Below are 25,252 nucleotides of genomic sequence, written 5' to 3'. Positions count from 1 at the left end.
CATGGAAATGGAAACTGTAACTAGTAACTATTAAGATTTATTCAGTTTCATTAAAATATAACACATTTTTATAGGGTATTAAATTTTTCATTGCGATCAGAAAATAGAAACTATAATAATACTAAATAGGTTTAAATGAAATTTGCTGTGGTATCGCCATTGATTTATCGTAAAGTAAGCAACACCGTAATTTGCATCATTAGTATCTAAAAGCTTACACTTAGTATACTTTTCTCTTGTAGCGCAAAAATACTGTTGTAGTGAACCTTTAAATTAAATGAATTATTTGAAAAATGTTCATTTGTGATAAAAATAATTTCGAAGTAAGTAACAATAATGTATAAAATTCTTAAAAAATATGTTTTTAGTACTGCACATTTCAAAAATCATACTTTTTTTCGCGGAAATGGTTTTAATTAAACTTTTATGTATTTTGTTTGGTTAATTTCTTTGTAAACTTCATTGGACGATACTTTCGTATTTCATTTAGGAGAAGAAAACAAATAATACAATACAGCTTTTGCGGTACGACTGGGTTTTGTTCTCCCACAAGGAAAAAAACATTATTGTTTATTAAAGTGGCGCTTTAATAAAATATACAAAAAACATCTCGAGCATTTATATTGCAAAATATTTGGAACGAGTAAGGGATGAAAATGTTAAAAAAAGTTCAAATGAAAAATGAGTCTTATGAGATTACTATAGTAAATTTATTACGTTCATATAACATATTGTGTACCGCCAACACACTGGTTACAAGTCTCGGTAATAATTTTTTAACTGTTGCGCAGTTAAGTATTTAACATGTATTGATTGAAACCTATCATTCAAAATATCATTTAACTTGAAATGCAACGAATTTGTTCAGTACTAACCGATGGGTTATAAGGTTTACCCATCGTGACATTAACCCGAAACGAGTGAACATATTAAGATAAAAAACAAAGAATGTTTATCAATCACAAATCGACTTTAACAAAATACTATAGTACGTCGTTTAAAATCAATAATTAAGTACTATGAATAGGCGAATATGATATATTCAGAAACTTCGAAATGATATAGAAGGGAATTTAAAATGAAGCAATCAGGTCCAACGACAAATTCTATAAAACTTGGGCCTCGGTTTTATTTGTTGACGACACTATAGCGGTGATGATAGCATTGTAAAAGCCAGTAGACAACTGCTCTGTTATATATATTTATATAATAAAAGTGAGTGCGTGTGTAAATGGGGAAAAAGAGGCGGATGCGAGATTACGTGTTAATGGTTCCGTGGAGGAGACGAAAATTCTATAAGCGAGCACGACTGACGATGAGATGGAGAAGGTAAAGGTGGCGGCGGTCTCGACCGAGATGGCCTCTTATGTCTTTCTTTCCTTCCTTATTACACTTTGAGCGGGACGTTCGCCGAAGTCAAGGGTGAATTATAGCGGCACCCCAACGATCGTGTGTATATACACTAATTGCACATTCTTGGCATAGTTCACGTCCATCGTCTTCTCCTGTCTAACGCTCCACCCGCCCCTTTGCGTCTGCACTTTATATGGATACGTCCTTTTCCCTTTCACTACGATATATACATACATAGTGCTGTGTACCCTCGCCCTTTCTTCATCCAGCCATCAATTCCTACAGCATCAGCATTAAACATCCTTCTCTCGCTGCGAATACACATCCTACCCCGAACTGCAAGCCTCATCGCCATCGTTCTCCGGCACAAAACAACCCCTTTGACCCGTATTACCTACCCTCTCCCGTTGCCGTATTCAACAGCAGCTTCTACTCTTCAGCCGCATTTCATTGGAACACGGTCATTTACCCGCACACAAATCGACGAAACGCTCAAATGAAACCGACCGACCTCTTCCTCTCATCATCCTTCATCTAAACAAGGTTTACCCGACACTCTTTAAAGTACTTCAAGCGAATCAACGCAAAATTTAATTTATCACGATATGTTTATTAAATTTAATTTCAGTATAAAAAATAAATCACATTCCATATACCCACCCCTTTAGTTACCCTCCGTACCATGTTCAACGAGTAGGACGCAAATATGCGACAACGCGAGCAGAAAAATTATAAAATAAATTAAGTGATTGCCTATAGAATATCATAAAGCATAAATACGCATTGGGTTTGATTCTTTATGTTCTGGTCATTGTACTGTCGACAGCGACGAAGGCTTGGTCGTTATCGTTGATCAATTCGAGCAATTATTCAATAAAAATATATATAGTATCAACTAATCTCAAATATTCATCATTCTTTAATGTGTTTACAAATTATTCATTGAGTATAGTACGAGACTTTTAAGAGTTTCAAAAGTATTTCAAAAATGTAAATATGTCGGCTTAGACTTTTTAAAATAATTTCAATGTTTTATATGTAATAAGATATTTTTATTTTGTATTCCAATGTATTTGATATTTCCATTTGTATTTTGATTGTCAATGATCTATAATTTTATTTAAAGCTCAAGTATGGATTAGGCTGCGTTCAATATTAAAATAATATATGTAAGAGACGAATAGCAATCGTTACCCCTATGGGGATACACCATCGGCAGTGTCGGTAATTTCACTCTTCGGTGAATACACAAGTTAAACTTTTGACTGCCCTCCGCGTGACCCTTTTTCATAAACATCTGCTCTAGCGATCCCTTCAAGTATTTTTTTATTTTATTTTATTAGATCCGTTAATATTATGAATCACTATTATTGCCCAACACCCTCGTACAGTATTAAATTTGGAAAACGATTAGCGACACCGCTTTAATGGATGGTGACAATAGAGTGATACGGTAAGGGAAAACTAGCTACGAAATATTCAAGTGTCGCAGAGATTTAAAACAAAAAATTGCTATAAATTATGAATTTATAGCAATTTAATGTTGGAACAAGTTTTAATTGCTGAACATAATCCGTAAGACAATGAACGGGGTGGTACCAGTACTATGATGGCGGTGAACTATCCAGTTACAAAAGCGTTGGAAGTCAACACGAAGGCAGAGAAAAATCGTATAATATACGTGTAATTACGCCAGTGTCAAAGAAAGAGCAATAAATTTACTGCGGAGGGTCCGAAAGTTGGCGTTTACACAAAGGGATAAATTAATAACAGGTGTACGTTTAAAGTAAAACGATTAGAAATGTTTTTATACAGTAATCTCTTGGGTGCCGGAGAGAAGATACTTTTAAAACGATTACACGCCGTACGCGTTACACATTAGGTTTGCATTTAGATACTATTAAAACAATGAAACGCACGCCTGCTGCACAGAAGTTACTTGTTTCCACTGCAATAATAATAATATAAATACAGTGTTTATATTTTTATTGCGTTATAAAACAAACGAATGAAAACACTATTTCTTCGTGTAAAACTCAAACGACATCAACGTATACACCCAAAGAAAAACCTCAATCAATTTTGATAGAGAAATTTTATCAAGGGTTTATGATAATGTTTTATTGATACGAACAAAATAATTATTCTTATGAATAATTATTGTTCAAGACAAGAAAAAAAAATATCATATTGATAAATATATCATAGGTTCAATAGTAATGATATATTTATCAAATTGAACAATGAATTTATTATATAGATCGAGGTTTTTCTCTGGGTGTAGGAGGCAAGGAAATTTAAGCCTGAATATCGATGCATTATGTATTAGTTTATTGCATTATCCCATAAAAACAAAATTCTTGAAAATATATTAATTTAACGACGTCACTCAGTACATCCAAAATGTTAATGAGCGTCTTATTACGTCACTCTTGTGACATAAAACGCAGATGAACCTAAAAGAACTTTGACACGTTTTTACACTGTGCAATTTTACTCCAAGTACACGCCAGTTACGGAGAGAACAAGTATTATTGGTCAGCTGAAATTTTGGACAATAGCGGTGTACTCACCATACATTTTTCCTTCGTCGGAAAGTATGATTTTCCGGCGTCCGCAAGGTGGGTATATAGCTAAAGCTTCTTGAAAGCTCTGTTCTATATCCGGACTCCACACTCCCTCCGCATCGGCCGCCGACAGTTCTTTGTCGTCGTCGCAATCGTCCACATCTAGACTGAGATTGCTGCCGGCATTTACGCCAGCCGCACTTCGCATACCGTTACCGCCGCCGTCCGGAGCGTCCGGGTTGCCGCCCGCCGTACCTCCGCCCGGCGTCCAAGGCGATGACACCGTACTGCAACTAGACACCACCGCAAAACCTGAAAAATGTAAATCATTTTTAATACAATGTTTAGTGTAATCAAATATATCGACAGATACACAGTGACTATTAAATCGATTAATACATGTTGTGCTAAAATTATAAACCTTGCATAGTAATTGCATTATCCCATTTAACAATTTTGTTGCTCACCAACAAATTGTACAAGCGTCGTGTTTTATTCATTTCTGTATTGACTGATAGAAAAATTATCTACTCCGGTAAATTGTTAGTTTGATCCCAACTGTGAAGCTTAGGTGTATAATTTCGTGTAATTTATTAATTTTAATTTGATATCCCACAACTATAAACTCATCAATGTATATTTAAGTTATAGAATCGACGCGTTCTTAATGAATGTTAAATGTTTAAGCAAAACAATAACTAAAATATTTTATCTTCACAATTAGAAATGCAATATAATAGAAATGCAATTTTAGTTTTTTGAAAAAAACACTGACTGGTAAATTGTTGTACTATGCATTAATGTATACTACTAATCAAGTACCTGCATAAATTAATAACATGTAAATACGTACTATTAATATTATAACCCGTTATAAAACAATAAAAATAAAACAATCAATATGAAAGAACAAATTCTACATCATTATTTAATTTGTCTTTATATTATACGAGTTGAAGAAAAAAATTCTCAATGGGTTTATAGTTAGGATGACAAGATAATTTATTTTACACTAATCATCACACGAGTTTATTAAATAATACTGTAGAATTTCTATTAATATTTTTATTGCTTCATATCTCTAGCAATTATTTATAATTTATAGACATTTATAAATTCTTAAATTATTACAGCACGGCTAGAATAATTTCAAAATAATATGTCAAAACAAAAAATTTTATTTGTAGTAAAGACACGAGGAAAAACAGTGTATTAATTTTTAGTACTTTTACAATAAAAGTTTTTACTTAAATATTTAAAGGAAATTCGAAAAAGCGATAAAATACGATTAAAAACATTGTGATTATTCATAATGATGCGTGTTCAAATGGCTTTCAATAATACCTAAACAAGTACTGTAATACAAATAATTAATGTACTTCTCTCTATCCTTTGTCTTGATGTACGAAAATTAATTTCATTAAATAATACGCGTAAAAACTAAGTAAACAAAACACAATAGTGTCAAATGATTGTAAATAATTTTTAATTTTAAAAAATAAAACTTATATGAGCATTTTTTTTTTTTCTATGACCATTGCTGTTGTAGCCAGCAAATACAAATTATTAAAAAAGTAATGAAATATATTTTTAATTGTATTTAAATTGTTAGATGAAGATTATCTATTATCTATAGTCATTGGAGAATTAATACTCTTCGTATTATATATAAAAGAACAATTGTACGGATAAAATCACTAGTCCTTCAATATTCACTGAAAGTATTTAAACTATTTTTTTATAGTGTCCCACGATATTGTGTGAATTTGTTAGATCGACGTAGGACATCTGAATACATAATTTAAAAATGTCCACTTAGAATTATAGAAGTAAATATTGGGTATTAATTTTAAGGAATAGAGAGGAATTAAGATTAAATTTGTATGTACCATACTCTGATAATTACAAATTCCTAATTAAAAAAAGACGATTCCACAAAACCAATTTAAATGTAAACGTGCGTCATAAAATAAAAACATAAAAATGCAAAGTAATAAACGTTTTTGTCAAAATAATAAAAGAAAAAAAAATTATAACCATTTTAAAAATTGTGAAGTTATATGCTATGTGTGTATTGTTATTATTTTTAGGCGGCGTCCGACTCGAAATTTGTCAACATATTATTTAAAATTATTTGGGAATAGGATATTTCAATATATTCAGTTTAAAACAACATTGAAAAGGTACGTTCAACTGAGTTATGAATTATTAAAATAGTTTTAACAGACCAAGTATGGTGGTCAGAATGAGTTTGTATTTTTTGAGACCAAAGTTGATTAGCAAACGACGAAAAACGATTAATTTTTGGTTACACGCGCGCAATTATTCAATATCATTATGTTACCCATTACTTCCAGACAGGGATAGTTTCGCAAGTAGACTACACAAGGTCGTCAGTAACGGTGAATTGCTTTCACCTGCGCCTAATATAACACATTATATAGATTGTGATTTCAAGGTCTTCCTAGGAGAACACATTACAAGAGGAGTGCAACAATATCATCAAGAGTCGCTCTTATTGTTACCGAAATTCTAGGAGCGGCTACGTAATACCCTCAACATTATTATACACACAGAATACGATACGCACACGCGAAGACAATACGACTATGAGTGCTTTTGGTACGTTAATAAAGATTTTGTGATGCACAGAAATTATGATATGATTAAAAACAATGTCCGCCGAAAATAACGAGTACCGGTCAAACTGTATCGATAGGTTCGACAGGCAAAATGCGAGGGACGGCAAAACAACATTGTTGCATTGTATCAATTGTGTGCGCAATGCGTATGCGAGTTGATGTCCACCAGACAAAATTTATAGGTACATAACGTATTCATGTTTTGTGGAATTTGGTGGGTTTTCAAAAGGGTTTAATGACAGACGTGCACACAAGCGTGAGACTATTACTGCCGCGATGATAGCACCGGTGATAGTTTATATTGTGCTACACACAAAACGGTCGGTAACTATACAAAAGGGTATAATCCATAATTTACAATAAGGGTTATTGTTTGTTGAGGGCACCGCAAAAACTCTTGTTAATTAGTTCATTTTTTTTTTTTTTTTTTGATTTAGTGAAAACCATCACTCGCGTATAATGTATATGACTAACTAATCTATGGGAATTATCAAAAGATGAGTTCAATGGTGTTATTGAAAAGAAAACAATCATGATTATTATTAAAAAAAACTGCCTTTAAAAATGCCAAGTGCACGTGTGTATTAACTTGTACACGTTTATTTTTGTCTATCGTTTAATAAAAAATTGCTGAAATGTAATAAAGAGTTGATGAACGTGTTGTATGTTGGTCTTTAAATGTAATTCACAATGAAATGTATTTATTTTGCATACAATCGCTATCAGCCTACGGTGAGGTGTTAGAGTGCATAGTCAACAAAACTGATGAAAATACAAATAATAAATTAAGTGCGCTACGTTACATTCCGTTTAAAACATAAATATTATACTATTGTAATAAAATTAATTTAACAGTTGGACCAGTTCTTAGAATATCAAAAGAAATTTATAAAAATTTCAAACTTATTTACTGGAACATTTCAATTAAATTTAATCCTGTGGAAATTTCCGGAAAATTAACTATTCATTATTTAAATTGATCAAAATTATAATTATTCATAAAACATAACACATTTTTGTTGAAAATAATACCGAAAACAAAATTGAATACTGGAATAAATTTTAAAGGATTTAAATTCCATTAACAACGACTATTACAGAACTATGTTACAAATTTGTTGTTTCATTTAAAGGAAAGTCGAAATGGTTATTGTATTTGTTCGAAATGGTCTAATAAGAGCAATGGCGTAATTAGAATTTCGTCTTGCAAGAGGGGGGAGATAAACAAAAAAAAAAAAGTTTTCACTTCCCTCTCTAAATGAAAAAAAAAAAAAAATTAATTTTCGCTACATAATTTTGTCACGGGCGGATGATATTCATATCCACCATAATTAAACATGTGTATAAGAGGATTTTGAAAAATTATATTCATCGGCTCCTTAAAACGAAAACTGTAGACGTTTATTTTAATATGCAAACAAATATAGAATAAAAATGCAGGATCATCTCATCGGGCCATCTGTGTTCTCAATAAACAAATATGCTGTGTCTGCAGCTACATTAAATTAAAAGGAAAAAAACGAAGATATCTATCAAAGTATACTCGAACAGATCTCGTTCAATATTTTCGTATGTATAAAATGTGTGAATTATTTTAGAAGGTCGACCTCGACATTGAATAAAAAACTAAATGGTTCAAATTTATAAAGACAAAAGTGGCTAATTAGAATTTTACTGATGGAGTAGTCTTACAGTAAAAAAAATAGACGGGGAAATAATACAATTGGAGAAGAGATCGGCTCCACATGAGACATCCACATGGTGGGGTGATAACTAAAAATAAGTATAGTGTGTCCGCTATCCAATAAACTTGGACGTTAGCCCAATTTTACGAGTCAGAAAACTTAGCGGTGGTTAAGATGAAGATTAATTACACCGAGTCGCTACCGATTTAGTACTATTTTTTGGTAGGCCTCAGTTTTATTATTGTTATTATTATGATTTTTTTCGTCATTGTTGGTGTACAGACAGACTTTCGGAGATAACGCCTACGCACAGCACTCCACACCCAGACTGGAACCTTAAGGGAAGTTGACACGGAACCCTCACAATGTACACACCTTTATTTTTTTCATAACAAAAACATTTTATTGTTGATGATAGAGAAGTTCAGAAGTATTATGAACTGGTATATATAAACATGACAAAACACTTAAATTACTTCTGAAAACCAAGAATTATATTATCTTAAGAATAGTCAACAAAAACGTGTGTTTTAATGTGTCCTACAAATGGTCAACTATAACATTTTAACGAATGGTCGAAAATTATAGTGAATAATTATCATCGAATAAGTGAAAATTTAGTTCCATGTATGCAAATATTCAATCGAGTCACGATAATTAATAAACATTAGAATTTTTTTTCAACTTCAGGTGTTTTTAATTAATATTTATTAACCGCAAAATGGTAAATGAAACTTGATTAAATTTAATGATATTTTGGTAAAAAAATTAACCGCGAAAAAAACAATGACGCACGTTAACATTGCGAAAATCCCAACCAATTTTCAATAATCATTACATGTTTATAAAGCAACAAAATAATGCATAATGATCGATGGCTATTTTTAATCTGATAACTGTTAGTTTTTGGAAAATGACAGACAGTGAACTTACGAAGTCATAAACCTCAGACAATATAATGCAATTAACCAGTTTTTTGTGTAATGTATTAAACATTTAACTACTTAATGCTAATCATTTGCATTGGGAACATTAAACACGGGACATCGCTACGTCAAAAATATCAAGTAATCGTCGAAATTGTCTAAAAATATTCATATTCTTACGATCCCATCAAAGAGGCGCACGTAAAAAACAAATGACGATTTGAATGAATATGGGTTGACCGACGAATGGAAATAGCTGCGGTTTTGAGGATGAAAAGTCTACATGGCCACAGAGCAGAATCCGAGCCAAACATACACTTGCCACTGCAGAAGAAATAATCTAATGTGGAACGTATGCCAAATCGTGTATAATTAACTCCACTGGCGACGATGGCAGAGCTAAAAATCTGGACGGCCAAGAAACAAGAGCGTATAAATGGGTATAGGCTGTGAGTTTTAGAGAAAAGGTCCTTTCGGTGAAATCACTTTTGGCACCAAACGACTTAACACCAGCGAATATTGCTCCTAGCCGTTAAGACAAATGTACAATTAGTTACAACAATAATATTATAAAATAGTCCGACGTTCGCCCATTGATCCCACTTAAGTGCATCCCATGTAAAGACCGTAGCGTTACCAATGCCCTTGAAACATGAATATTTTTAAATCGCCGCAGCCGTTATTACTCATTTCGTCTTGTAAATTTTAAACGCGTCAACCGCGTACAATATTGTGAGAGGAGTAACTTCCTTTTTTTGGCGTGCATGTGTTTATGCAACACCATCGAGCACATTGGTAACACTTTACATTTTCACTGTACGATAAATAACAGTAAACGGTGTTATGCGTATTGGAAGTGAATTTAAACAAACCATTAGATCTTGATAAAACAGATTATTGAGTATTAGCAGTTTAGCAGCAATTTTAAAGAAATCCAACAACGCTTGAACCGAGATTACGATCCGGTGGTAATCGAAACGGAAGACTAATGACATATTGTCTCGAGCCGCGGAAATAATTATATTTGCGACCTAGTTAGGCCATGCGATGCTCAACAAGTATATATATATATATATGAAATTGTACGGAAACTAAGTAGTAATTTTCCGTCGAATTTACATATAATTGTCGTAAACGTTCAAGCCGATCATCAAAAATCCTTTTAACCATACATAATATAAACATAACACGGAGAAGAGCTTGTTTTTAGGATTTAAGTGTAATTTATATAATGCGTGTTGTTCCTTAAAGTTACGCCCAACAGAGAACTGGCCGAAACTACACACGGTGTTGTTTACTCCGTATAAAGATCTGTTATAAGAGATGACTCATAAACGTGTTGATAAAGAAAAGTAATAAACCTAGTTATAGGTCGTAAATAAATAATGTTATTTAGCAATACTTTATCACCACCAAAATAAACTTCAATGCAGTAAAATAATGTTCTGAAGGTACACCGCTCATACGAGCCTGTGATATTATTGAATATGCACAACATAGACAAACATCCGTGATGGATAAATAGTTATCATTAAAAAGGTATTTGTTAGGTATGATAATTATTAATTCATTATTTTATTTTTAGTACTTTAAATAATGGTGCAAGTGTTAAATCGTTTTTGCAGTTTATTATCACTATATTATCACAAAGGGCCTAAGTAAACCGATATAAAACTCACGAACAAAGTAAATAAATGAGCCAAAAGCACACATTAATGTCGTTTTCTTGAGATAAAAGCATCATTGACCCTCTACCTGACTACTAGGTACATTAGGCAACGCTACAATGGTAAACAGAACACCACAAGTCACCTCACCCCTCACCAACTATGACCAAACCAGTTTATCCACTCATCAGTTGGTTACGGCAAAAGATTTTTCCTGGGATACATTTAATAATTTTTATTCTGGGATCAAACAAAAACAACACTTTAAGAGCTAACAAATTTTTCCAAGTTTGAGTTTAATACACCAATAAGAATCGAGAAATTGTTAGACTTAATGTTAAAATGCTGCGACTTAAAAATCATTGTAGGAGACATTACATGCCAACAATTAAGATTCTAACTGTTAATTCAAATGTCTTTAGGTGGTAAAAAAAAGAGCAATTAAACCGGTTAGTGGTACATTGGGGTACACTTGATACGGTCACTATTGTTACTTTACTGATGAGGATCGTGAGAAAGAGTATTAATATATATATATATATATTTAATTATTTACATTATGTTATGTATAAAATACGAAATATACCGAAGACGCGGCAAACAGGTGTCGTCCAGAATAGAAAACCGGTTTTGTGCTCCGAGTCGTCCACCACAATAGACCGGCGGCGGTGTTTTTTTTCTTCAGGTAACTCGTGTGCTTACAACGTTGCCAAGTCTTTGACTACGACGAGCCCTTGTGGTCAGATGAACCACCGCCGTCTTTATATTATGTTCAATGTTAATAATAATTACCGTTCACGCAGAGTGAGAGGGAGAGAATTAAACAACACGTACGAGGACCAGTCCACAGCGAGAGAAAGAACAAGTCGGGGTAAAAAACCGTCTATTTACATGGTCATAAAATTTATACTGCACCCATTCAATAATGTATACACACACACTCACGTTTTTCTTTGAAAATTTATAATATTGAAATTATTTTTCCGTATTATTTGGGGTAATACCGTTCAAGTGAGTCAAAACGGAACCATCACATATTTTCTAAAAGGAAACAAGACCAAAAAGGACTAAATACAGACGGAGAAGGAAACAAGCACTACACTCAAGAATAATAAGTATAATAGAATCATTCAAGAACATAATTACTGGATATCGACACAATTATCAGCAATTGACAATGTGCACACATTAACCACAGACACTGTAGAAAAAGTAGAATTTTGAACAACAACTTTTCATTCTGTGGTCCAGTTACCACCAATATTCGCAGTTCCCGTGGGATATTGAATGTAGTGCTTGCCAATTTGAGAATTTAGAAATATGAACTGGCTATTAATAATAATTCCAGGAGACCTTTTTACACTACCTATATAATGCATAAGATGATGGGTAAGCGCTAACTAATACGTGGTCGATGTGTATCAATGGAAAAACGTGTGTGTGTATTATTGCCGTTTATTTTATATTGTTATATACACACTCATGACCTGCAGGCACCCCATTGAAACGCATGGATTCCTAGAAACACACGTACGGTTTTATATTTTATTTTTTTGGGCGGCCATGAGTGATTCATCGCGTTTTGTGTGTGCACCTGCACCTTATTACTTTAGTCAGCAGTAGTAATACAGAGAGAGATATAAACACAACAGTCACACCGGCGAGCTTGTGGTGCCGTACGCTGGAAATGGTTGAAATATAAATGTATTTATTATTCAAAGACAAGAACCACTTGACAGAATTATTAATGGAAATGATAATATTAAAATAAAAAAAACTTTAAGAAAGCGAATCGTAAAAGTTAGGGAAACAATTTTTTTCTATGAAAATAGTGAACAACGGAAAAGGATTAATTGGATCAATTTACACAGAAAAAATATAAGAAATAAAAGTAACACCTGAATAAAAGTGTATTATTACATGTTTATATAAAGATGGAAATAAAAATCTACGATCCACAGGTCTGATCGTGATTTTCTTTGGTACAGTTACGAATGAAAAAAAAAAAATCAAATCTAAAAGAGAATAATAGGAATGTCACATACACGATGAAAATAATATATTTTTTAACACACGCGCTCGAAAATGATGAATTTGTGTATGTGTGTGTCATATCGTCATAATACTATACGTCGAGTAACAATGAGTAGCTGCTTAAAGAGGAGGAGGAGGTCATTGGACGTGAGAAGTCGAATGTGGTGACCTTATCGTGTCTTATTAATTGTATTTATTATCACTATACTAATTAATGCGTATAAAATAATAAAATTTAAATCACTGTTACACATCATCCCCAAATTATTAATTTGATTTTTTGACATACCTGGGGACGTCATGCTATCTTCCTCCGACAACGGGTACATCTGAGAAGCTGGTTCATGAACATATAACCCTTTGCGTACTCGTACTACGCCGCTGACGGCGAAAGCTTCGCGGTTTAACTGGACTACTCTATGAACGGACTAAGCAAAAAAAAAAACAAATAAATAAATTTAGACAGCAATGATGAGTTAATACATGAATAAATAAATCAAAATAATATTTTAGATTGGCGAGATTAAGGTGAAAGTAAAAGTCGAAAATGATTTTGTTGCTCGTTAAATTTTCATAAAAAGTCACACACACAAAAAACAATTATCAGTGACAACGCAATGTGGGAAAGAACAAATTTAGTTGATGAAAATCTAGTTAGTTTAGTAGAAGCTTCGTATTTTTTGGTCTAATAAAACTTGTTTTTATATTTAAACTGTACACAAGACAAATTCATAAATAATATTAATACATCATAATAACTATTTCTAATTAAGTGTAAAAACACGATTAATTGTACAAACTACACGATTAATTTGAGTTTAACCTAAAATGTAGGTAAGATGCATCGGCAAATTTATGAGTTCACACGATACTTCGAACAAGATGGTGGTATTTATACCTCCTCTTGATCTTTTAAACAATAGCCAAGGTATTTCAACTTTTTTATCAAGAGAAGTTTTAGTTTTCAAATCGTTATAAGACAAAAAAAAAAAATTAGCTCAATGCTGTTTAGTGTGTTGTCCAGAATAGTCGGATGAAACAAAAACTGCATTCTGCCGGTTGCCATTGAGGCGACGGCGGTAAAAATACTATAAATACTTGAGCTATAACAGAATATAGTATAACCCTTTCAGGCTATGCCACAAGAAAAGTACCAATAATATCATATACGTATGATCGTCACAGAGGAAACCGGTTCCGGCGCGCGCGTTTATTACATTATTATTATTATTATTATTATTATACACACTAGCACATAAATGAAATATTCAACGGGTATTGTTTAAAGCGGAATCGATTGCTAACAAATTTGTACGACAACGGTCACGTTGTGCGGCCAAACGTCATAATAAAGACAGTGGAAAAAATAACACTTGAACATTGGCGAAAGATTTCATTTATTGTTATAATTTATTCAATGTCAGATGTAACGACCGGAAACCAATATTAATTTTAAGACTTGTAAATCATTTCGCAGGGGATTAATATATGATTATAAATATTTTACTCGTTTTCGCCTGTTGTTAGCGAAAATTAGCTCAACAAATTTCAAACATGTTGGCGTATACATCAATTTCTTCATTGATACATTTTTACAAGCCAATCCTTGAATATATTTAATAATTAGATGAAAACTTCATAATAGTCTAATACCATTATTATCTTATCTACATTAAATAGTACTAGTATATCAAATACATAAAAGTAGGTCTCAAGTGTCTATATTGACAATATAGATATGAGACGACCATAAATATGTGTATGAAGCCGTTGATATTATCACCATCCGATTTTATTTATGGCACTTCGCTTACAGTAGATAACTACTGGATATCAAAAATAAATTAATAATATTAGTGATAAATAAACACAATGATAGTATTGCAATAAGTTGTTATAGTTTCAATTTTCAGTTTACAACAAATCAAATCAATTCTTGTTGTTTTCAAATCACTACCGTGACACGAAAAACTTGGTACTATCGCCGCAATTTATACATTTTAAGGAATAACATAAGTCAAAGAATTTTACTGTTAAATGCATTTTTTCTTAGAAATAATCTCACCAAAAAATCGTATTCCTAATAATTGAATGGAAACAGGAATAAATGAAATCAAATGAATTACTCATTTAATATTTTAGGCCTGATGAATTGCAAGCACTACGTAATTAATGATATAATTTCTCTTGTCTACTAGCAAATGAAAATCTGTCATAATCAAATATCCTCCGTGTACAGTTCAAACGTTCCACTGATGTTATCATAACTATTATTCAATTTATCTGCCTACCGGGTTATTAAATTATACTGAAACCTAATTTTGCGAACATTACTACACGATTAGCACAACCTTACAAAATTAGTATACTAGTCTATTGTTTATGGAAATATATATCTAAGATACTATCCAACAATGTACAGTTCTATTTAATATATATATAGGTTTTATCTTACGCTACTTAGATAACAAATAAGTATTTGATTTGTACGATGTTACACATTTACAACTAACAATAATCATTCAATACTTATAACTTTTACTTGTATTGTTCCGTCTGAAGTTGACGACGACGATGAGGGTGTCTGTGTCTGACATAAGTGAAATCTTATGTCATCGACGTCCATAACAATAACTATTATGCATTAATGCGTGGGCGCCAAAAAACTGGACCAGATTGACCTTGGACCATTGGATTTTATGAATTTAAAAATGATATAAAATAATGAGCTCTCCTTGTGTGTCCGACCGCACTATGCTAGCGCACACATATATGTTATTGATATCATTTCAATCGACTCTTTTGTGTTGAGCGTATTATATCGTGTAATAATAAAGTTACATGATTAAATTGGTTTTTCATCCATAACGGAATAAGACCCTCCTTCGTAAAACTACTACCGTACACGGAAACAAAAGGTTCGTATTCTATTCGTTAAAAAATAATGCCATTTCGGTGTCGTATAAGCCAAAAAAAAAAATAAAAAAATCTAACCGCTCAAAGATAATATCCAAAACGTATTAAGAAAACCGTTGATGTCAGCATTTGCGTTTTAGGCACCGTGATACGCCAATCAGACGATAATACAAGTCAATGTTCGAGAAATAAATAAATACAACTCCAGTAAAAAATAACGTAAAATTTTTGAATAATGTTCGAAGTAAAAAACTGCGATGTAAACGGGTCCCATATCGACTGTGACTACATCGTAGAAATATTCTAGTAGAGAAATATCACAATACCGATAAGGAATACCTGTTCAACGGTTTATCAGCAAAATATAATACACCGTCGACGTCGAAGCCCACGCGACATCATTGTATTAATAATAGTACACTATTATGATGTTTTTGATGCGAAATTACTATAATCGCAAATATACTAACTAGAGGTAATAAAAATACTTCTTTTAAAATTCCGAACGTATTAAAAAATAAAGAATTCTTATGTATTTAAGCAAAAAATATATATACACGGACAAAATACTGTTAGAATTACTATAACACACCCTCATCAAAAGGACCTATGTGGTTTCTAAAAACCGTTTTAATAGTTACGCCCATTCATGAATCCACAACAAGGGTTATGTTTTGGTAATACTATTTTTGTTTTACAATAATTACATAAAAACCTTTTGTAGAACATAAATCTAGCGGAAAACACACGTAAAATTACTTCACACTAAGAATTTTTCCGAATGGGCGGCAGTCATATCGGTTTTTATTCCGAAGACAAACATTTAATTAATAATAAATTGTTTAAAGTTTTTCACAAGGGATTATAACTGACATTTATGGTTCAATGGATATACTAGCTTGTTTTTCACAACGTTCCAATCCAGAACCAAATCAAGGCTGTATTTTCTTGTAGGTTTGTGGGACCCGATTCATGTGCACAACTATCAGTATTGATACACCACAGTATCACATATCGAAAAGAACAGTAACCGATACGCGAATAAAGACCTTGGCGTACTAAAAGTAAATTAGTTGTTATTTTTAATATTGCGGTTTTTTTCTTCAAATTTATCATACACATATATAACAATGTATACCTACTTTATATTATTACTCTTTATTGTTTGTCGGTGGCATTAAATCTATAAAATAAGAAAATAATGCAGATTTTCTATTCTTCAGAACTGTGGTGAAAAAAAATCATACATATAAACAACAACATTGAGTGTACTTGAACTAGATAAAAAGAAAAAATTAAACGATTACGAAATTACCACAAATAGGTTTACACAATTACTTTCCGACCAATTACACAGGTGCCTTCCTACGTTTATGGTATCATATACAGTATATAATTATCACTCATAGGTGATGGATTACGCGTTTTTACAAGTTTTTTATGGTATTATCCAATTAAATGTACCAAGAAATCACACAAATTTTCACTTAAAATGTGTCATATTACTCGAATTATTATCTAACGTCGATCGGATCACAGCATTTGAGAACCAAATTGTGACGTTAAAATGTTATACTTGATTGATTAAACGGTTTGTTACAACAGTTTTATTGAATGATGTTAGAAAATGGACAATATAGAATCTCTGGAAAGAGTACTGCATTACGATAACTGCGAATCAACAACAATATCATTTTGATGTGTTGCAAGTTCATCATCCACATCTCGATTCTTCGTCTGTTTCAGCGAGTTTTTCTTTTAATAATAATAATCGCTGGACTTTTCCGGGAACCATTGTTACTATGGTAACCAACGGCACAAACTCAGCATCGGCTTACATTTCGTAGGATGCTTTAGTCGCTGCTGACCGTTTTCTACAGTCAAAAGCATTAAATCGCTTATATGGCTTTTGATAAACACGGTCCGATGGTTTTACTGGCGGGAAGTGTCGTCGTCGCTGTGCTGTTGCAGTTTCTTCTGCTGTCGTCACATACACCAAACAACTAGTAGGGAGGGTACATACAATACAGCCCTTTGACGAGGAAGCGAGATAGCGAGATTGGGGTACCGTTTTTCCGCATCGTCGGACGGACGGGCAATCCCTTTAGCTTCTCCAGCGCCGTCCATCTCTCCTTTGTGCCAGTAAAACGACGCCGGTGACGAAAGCGTGGGTGGATAGTAGTGAGAGAATGTGTAGGAAGAGCGGTAGGCCTTTTGTTGTAAAACGTTATCGATCCACACAAACACGGGACTTTTAAACGACTATGATTATACACATACATACATGTACACGACGATAATACAAAACACATTCGTGAGTATTAATTATGTACAAATTTTCTTTCATCTCTTTGTCACATGATGTAGCACGATTCCGATGAATGTACATATGTTAATAACTGCAGACAGGATAGATATATGCTTAAGACAATTGTTGCATGTATTTTCGGATTACTTTTAGAGAGATTAGATTTTATATAAATGGGATATGTGCCACGACTTTTGCATTGTAATATTGACTTTCACTTTATCTGCATAAACCGTTTTCATACAACGCACACATATGCATGTTTATTTGTAATATATCTACTTACCAGTTGCTACAATAATTATGATAATTCCAGTCACGCCAACGAATGTCAAGTAAAAAAAAATAAAGAGTTTTAATATTCATTTACACAATATATTTATGTTATTATCCGTAGTGTATCAAACACTGCCGTATCCTTAAAAATAAAGTGTGCGATGATGAAAATAACAAACAAGTGTAGCTACTGACACAATTGTTGCACTGTAGTTGATAAATAATAAGTTCTCATTACGAAAATTGTAAGACGTGCATTATTATATATTGACTGATTCGATGATGCGCGTATTTTTATCGTTGCGTAGAAAATTGAGGTTAATTCGGGGCAGACCTAATAGTAGCCTCTATATATATATATAATACTGAATACATATGTATATATTATAAGTGCGAGTGTTGGTAGAAAGGCGTATGTACAACCCACATGAGTCATGAGTATAAGCGGCAGTTTCTTCGAGCAGACTGCGGGTCACGCGATCCTATCTCGTCACAGCAGTTACAACAACTTCTCGGACGCTCTTCTCGAGTAAAAGAAAAATTCTTAGATATATACTTGTATAAATCGAGCCAAACGATGGCGTTCTTTTTACATTTAATTGCCGGCGGTTCCAGTTCACAACATGTACTTTTCCTATTCACATACATACGCAAACCGGTTGACAAGAATGGCGGTGGACAACCCGGTCACAGGGCTGTTGATGGCGCAAAATAAAAAAACCGAGGAAACGCAAATGAATAACAACAATTGCCGCCGCTAAATTGATATTTAAGTAAGAAAAAAAAAAAACAATTGAATTACACAAATCCAAAAAATACTACATTAGTATTATACTTTAATATCACAAGACAACAATCGCGTTAAAAATATAATGACTTTTAAGAATCCATAAAAGTTAGTGATATAATATTTCATTTGATCATTAATGATAACGACATAAAAGTAGTTTGTTGTGTCTCGATGCCACAAGTTTTTTTATCAATATTATTGTGACCTGTTGCTCTACCATTAGACATAAAATACAAGTCACATTAAGGAAAAAAAACAGCCTAAAAAAGCATAACAGCAGGAACTTGTTCGAATGAAGTTTAAAAAGTAATAATAAATAAAGCCATTCATTTAGCAGTGATAATATATTCGACGTAATCGGGTTAGCGTACCATAGAAAAAAACCGATTACTACATTAAGTATTGTATTCATAGTACTATTAGTCGTGAGTAATAGAAGAAACCGCCACCTACACTTTACCGAGAAAAGTTACATTTTAACGAGTTTCGTGAATGATGTTTACAGTAAAAAATCGTGACAGAGGCGGATAGTAAATACATAAACGGTAGTAGTTTTAACACAAAACATTACAGTAATTTGCATACGTAGATTTACGGGCAAAATAGTGACGAATTTAATCGTCGAAAACGACTGATGTAAGTAGCAAGTCACATTTCACGCTCGTAAACGATCAAGAACAATTGTCGCGAAGGTTCTTAAAAATCGAGCGATTCATTAAACTGATCAAACCGAATATACAAATTTCAAAGTTACTTCATAGCTTAGATTAGGTTTCCGAGATTTTCAACAAAATTAATCAACTCACCTAGTGATAGAAAAAAATTGTTACTATTGAAGTTTATTCATCCGTTAACGTAAAAATATTTACAGAAGTGGTAAATTCTTAAAATAACATTACAATGCTCAACGCGAATGATCAGTTCCTCTTTTTCTTATTTTAAATGAATATTTATTCTAATGCGGAAATATCACCACGAGGATTTACAATGCAATTAAAAAGGGAAAATCGTGACTACCGCCTGCTAACCCCAAATAATACCGAAGCTGTATTCTTTTATCATGCACCCTCTCTTTTCTTTTCGATAAAAAAAATATATCTATACAGGCGCCCACCGAGAAAACAATTACCGTAGAAAAAACTGCAATTTTGTCGCTCGGAAAACAGGCTCTATTTTATTTATTATCCTTTTTTTTTTCTTGCACAAGTTCATCGATTTCCACAGGGAAAGAGATTATCCATATATATTGGTCGCGAACTAGGATTTTTACAGATCGTTAAGCGCGAGTTTTGATCGTAAATTATAATAAAAAAGTACACAGGAAAATGACAAACACTGAAAAGAAAATTTTATAAAGACTTAAACGGTTGTGCGGAATCAAAATCACGTTTTTAAAGATTAACCGACCGAAACGGATCTCCCGTTTTTCGGCGAGAATTATAATAATAATCAAATAAACGAAATAAAACCACCGCTATATGATGCTAATTGCTAACAACTTCGACCGATAACTATGTACAATCATTATGTATTATTTTTTTCGATGATAATTCTAACGAATCGGACGAGAATAGACATTTTTCTTTTCTGTAGTTCCACAAAAACAACGTGACTATCGATTTTGCCATCTATCACACTGTGACGGCCGAGATTGTAAGACACCGTTTAAAGAGCAAAATTATTGTAGGTCCATTGACTATTTGGTTTGTCAGAAACTTTAAAAGAATTATTAATTTATTTTAAACGGACTTGAAACTCTTCCGATAAAAACTTGAATATAAGTTTCTCAATTTTGTTTTTTACTCACTAAAAGCTTCAGTGGATCTTTTAAACAATTTATCTAGAAACCTTTGATTTTCCACAAAAATATTTTTTAAATGTTTGATTACATGATACTTTATAGGTAACAATGTTAAACGAAAATCATAACAAAAAAAATTTAAAAAATTTCATACCAAATGTTTAACTTTGAAATATTAGGTATACTTAATAGAATAATACAACCAGTTATTTATTTTTATAATTCTGGACATGTCCTGCGACATATTCCGTAGTCACGTTGTATAACTATCATTTGTAAGTTGTTTATTATTGACAACACATAATATTATTTTGCTCCCTGGACAATTTATGTACACTCCTCACACTTGCGACGCATGTAGAGTTGTGTATATGATATGTTGCTCGGAAGTTGTTAAACAAATCATCAAGTTCATTGTCTTTGCGTTTTCCTTTGTCTTTTTGTACCTATTATTATTATTACTATTATAATATTATTCAGATCCCGCCCAATAACACAACTACAGAAAGAAGAAGTGAAAACAATCCCTGGATACAATTTACATTTAGTGTATGTTCATTAACCTCTATTCTATCTGTGTACCTCATTCATTAGTCGTTGTCTATACGTTGTGTAACTTACGAACGAGACCGTTCATCTTTTGAGATAAGAGAAACAAAAGTAATTTAAATTTTTACAAATTAAACGTGAGAAAATGCTTAACAAAAAAGTGTGAGAATAATTGAATATTTGTTTTGAAATAATTTTTGTGTTTATTTTTAAGCAAAATATTTTTTTAGTTAAAGATGCTATCTTTATAATATTACTGTGACATTTTTTTGTTGTCATGAAAAAGAAAAAAACACTCACTATGCATAATACATTGATCGATTTCATTTAACTATAAGTTAAAGCCTACATAAGTAAAATGAGAAAACAAAAACGTCATTATAATGTTGTGTGATTAAAAATCTTATCTCAAATAATTCTTGACAAATAAATATTATCTACTTAAAATGTAACATCAAAGAAAATTTTTATTATCAATTTCAATAATTAATTTCTATCGTTAATTAAACAAGTGATTACATTAAACAACAACTGAATAATAATAATGTTATAACACATATATTAAAAAAATACAAACAAAGTGTCATCAGTAACTAAAAAATACGCGTGTAAACGATTTATTATATTTAACATGGTTTATTCTTGAAACAATTTCATTTTTAAATTTAAAGCCTTTTATTCTAAATCAGCACAACCAATAAAATCATAAATATAATAAACGGTTCATTGGTTGTATTATGGTTTTTAAATGGTAGTTATATTTTAATGAGCGCGTCCTTACTTACTCCAGTTTAAAAAAAAATGCAGTTTCACATGGTCACCACTTTTTTAATCGCAAATATTTAAATCGTGTTTCCGAGGAACAGAATATCGTATCTCATTTATTTAAAATCTAATTTTCAATGGCGATATTTTTCCCATGCTGTTAAAATATAAAAAATTTCAAAGCATACACCTGATATGCATATAACCTTATCTTAAAATGATAATAATTATTACTATAAACCAATATAGGAAAGTTCAAATTACCGGTTGACGTAATTAACTGATAAATAACATTATCATACACAAACCGACATCATTAAATTAATATTATCGAGTATCATTAAATAAATAAATAATTCTTCATGCACAACATAGAAGACTTTATTTTCAGTTAAATGTTAAAAAATGATGCAGTAATTTTAAAAGGGTGTTTAAAATAGTTTTGCATTAAGTGTATTTTACAACAATAGCTGATTTTATAATGTTATTTAGAATATTAATTTATCAGCTATTTAAACGAATGTATTAAATAACAATTTCATCGCTCAATCCGAAAACATAAACGCGTGTCACATGAAAATTCTATAGACATCACAATTATTCACACGACATTGAGAAATGTGTAAAAAATGTATACATTTGTAGAAAATCCTATAATTATTGGTCTACAATCGTTTTATCTAATTTCCATTGGTCAAGAGAAGTTGACAAGGTAAAACAACTTATTAAACGATTTACATTGTAGAGCCTACATTTAGTTCTAGTTATTATTAAAAATTTGTATAATAATTTAATGAGTGTAAACAATATTTTACAGCTTAGATTTAATTAATTTAAATGTTCGATGTTATAGAACCCTTTAAAATATTTTATAATTATTCCATTGTCTGAACAAAAAAAAAAGTTGAGGACTAAACATCTCAAGATTGCTTTAAATTATTATTACATTTATAGATTAATTATAACTAATTAATAAATCTAAAAACTTAAGAACGATCAACATGTTTTTAAAACTTAGAGATTTAAAATATAATAAGAAACCAATGACGAAATTTCATGTATAAATTTATACACATTTTCTAGAAGTTTCAATTTTAATAAGACTCAAAACACATTAATGAAATATCGAGTGATAGATAAGGAATAGCCAAAATTTATTTATTAAATTTAAAGTAGCTATAAGTTTTTCCTTTCTATGAACGACTAAAATTGTAAAATATTTATGTTTGTCAAGAGTATAAATCATTTATAAATAGTTGTTAAAATCTTAAGCGATAAATTAATGAAATAAATTTACTATATACACTTATAAAATAAAAGTAGCTTACCTTCAGTTACTCCCATCATATGGTAAGGAACAAATTCAACAAACGGTTCCCAGTTCTAAAAAAACAATTTATACAATTTAATTACATTTCTATAAACTTTTATTGATATGTATAGGCCAACTATAACAATGACCGACGAGGGTGGGGTCTAATGATGACTCAGTATATGATGAATCTCTGTGTCATACATAAACTTGTTTTGGTTTTGTATACAAACTTCTCTTAATTATTAGGTACGATAAATTATTAAGTTAGTTCGTTGATAATGAGAAGGGTGAACTCCAAAGAAACATTTAGTCGAATTAAATATGAAGACAAAAACACGCAGTTAAAAGTAGACAACTGCCGGTTAATTTATTTGGCAAAATACCACAAAAAATGTATTATTAGTAAAAGCAAATTTGAATTTAGCGTTCATGCAGCTGTTTGGCGGAGAAAGAGTTGAGTTTTTCATTGAATTGGATATAATTAATACAATATCATCTATACGGTTAAACAAATGATCAAATAACGACATATAAAGCATGAAAAATAATTCATAAACTATTAATATATAAAGAAAAATGTTTGTATAAATTACATCTAAAGAAATGATATTTAAATTTTTACATACAAAAATTGTCTTTAGCACATACACAATAATAACAATAAAAACATTGCATGTAACTAAGAAATAAAAATTGATATTTAAAATTTTAGACATATAAATACATTTAAGAATTAGAGATCCGATTAAAACATTTTGTTTACTCATAAATTTAATAACGTCAAAAATTCAATACTTCCTCAATTTGTAAGAAAAATATATTATTTTTAAAACCCATGTACAATATACCGTCTCAATTTATAGTATTTATCAACAACGATCAAATGAATCTGAAGTAAATATAGAACAGAAATAGTGAAAGTTTTACAGCAGTACTTAAAAAGTACAACTGCATTATATACTAGAACACTCATTAATCATTATGAATCACGTGTGACCATGATTAACAACAATTAGCAGATTTACTTTTAAATATAATGGTTACTAAAAATATAATTTATATATATATATATATATATGCAAATGACTTTATAAATGTAGCAATAGGTCAAACAGTGATAACTTAAAAAATTAGTTAAAAATACATGTTTACGATTTATTTTAACATACACAAAATAATAACATTCTCCTAAAAAACAAAACAATACAATAATCCGTATTTATCAATATAAACCTGGTAGCATACGAAATAAAAAATTATTAATTTCTGCTTGATTTTGCACAGTACTGGGAAACATTACATTAGCAATAGGACTACTCAAATATACACTCTAAACTATTACACAAGATAATTTCAATAAAATAAAGTCATCACAAAAAATGTTAATTTTATTACTATTAAAATGAGTCAATACAAACGAAAGGTCTGAAAATTATATTTCAGACACAATTGCGTGTTATGAATTCAAATAAAACATATTTCAAGCAACTTTTTCTATTTATTAACGCGAAAAACAATAAAATATTTTTAATAAAAACTGTAGTTGAAAAGAAAGAACACTTTTCCAATAATTAAAATTCGAAACCCGTTTGATGAGTTAACTCCAACAACGTTTTAAAGCACCATTTATAATACATAGACATGATGCTTGCAATAAA

General features: G+C 31.3%; 1 protein-coding gene across 4 annotated transcripts in view; it reads right to left on the bottom strand.

Annotated features, from left to right (window-relative positions):
- The window catches only part of LOC126897035 (transcriptional enhancer factor TEF-1), a 35,457-nt gene that overhangs the window by 5,884 nt on the left and 4,321 nt on the right, over nucleotides 1-25,252 (bottom strand). For 2 of the 4 annotated variants that reach the window (XM_050670388.1, XM_050670391.1), the window contains exons 2-4: nucleotides 23,608-23,662; nucleotides 13,164-13,302; nucleotides 3,927-4,232 (exon numbers count right to left, since the gene is read on the bottom strand). In XM_050670388.1, coding sequence (XP_050526345.1) covers nucleotides 3,927-4,232; nucleotides 13,164-13,203 — 346 coding nt within the window. In that variant the 5' untranslated portion in view covers nucleotides 13,204-13,302; nucleotides 23,608-23,662. The remainder of the gene's footprint in view (nucleotides 1-3,926; nucleotides 4,233-13,163; nucleotides 13,303-23,607; nucleotides 23,663-25,252) is intronic. The other 2 variants (XM_050670390.1, XM_050670389.1) reach the window with 2 other exon arrangements.

Source organism: Daktulosphaira vitifoliae, unplaced genomic scaffold, assembly GCF_025091365.1.
Source record: "Daktulosphaira vitifoliae isolate Bord-2020 unplaced genomic scaffold, ASM2509136v1 Scaffold_1, whole genome shotgun sequence".
NCBI lineage: Eukaryota > Metazoa > Arthropoda > Insecta > Hemiptera > Phylloxeridae > Daktulosphaira > Daktulosphaira vitifoliae.
The sequence above is the reverse complement of the archived record's forward strand: the minus strand, read 5'-3'. Positions and strand labels throughout refer to the sequence as shown.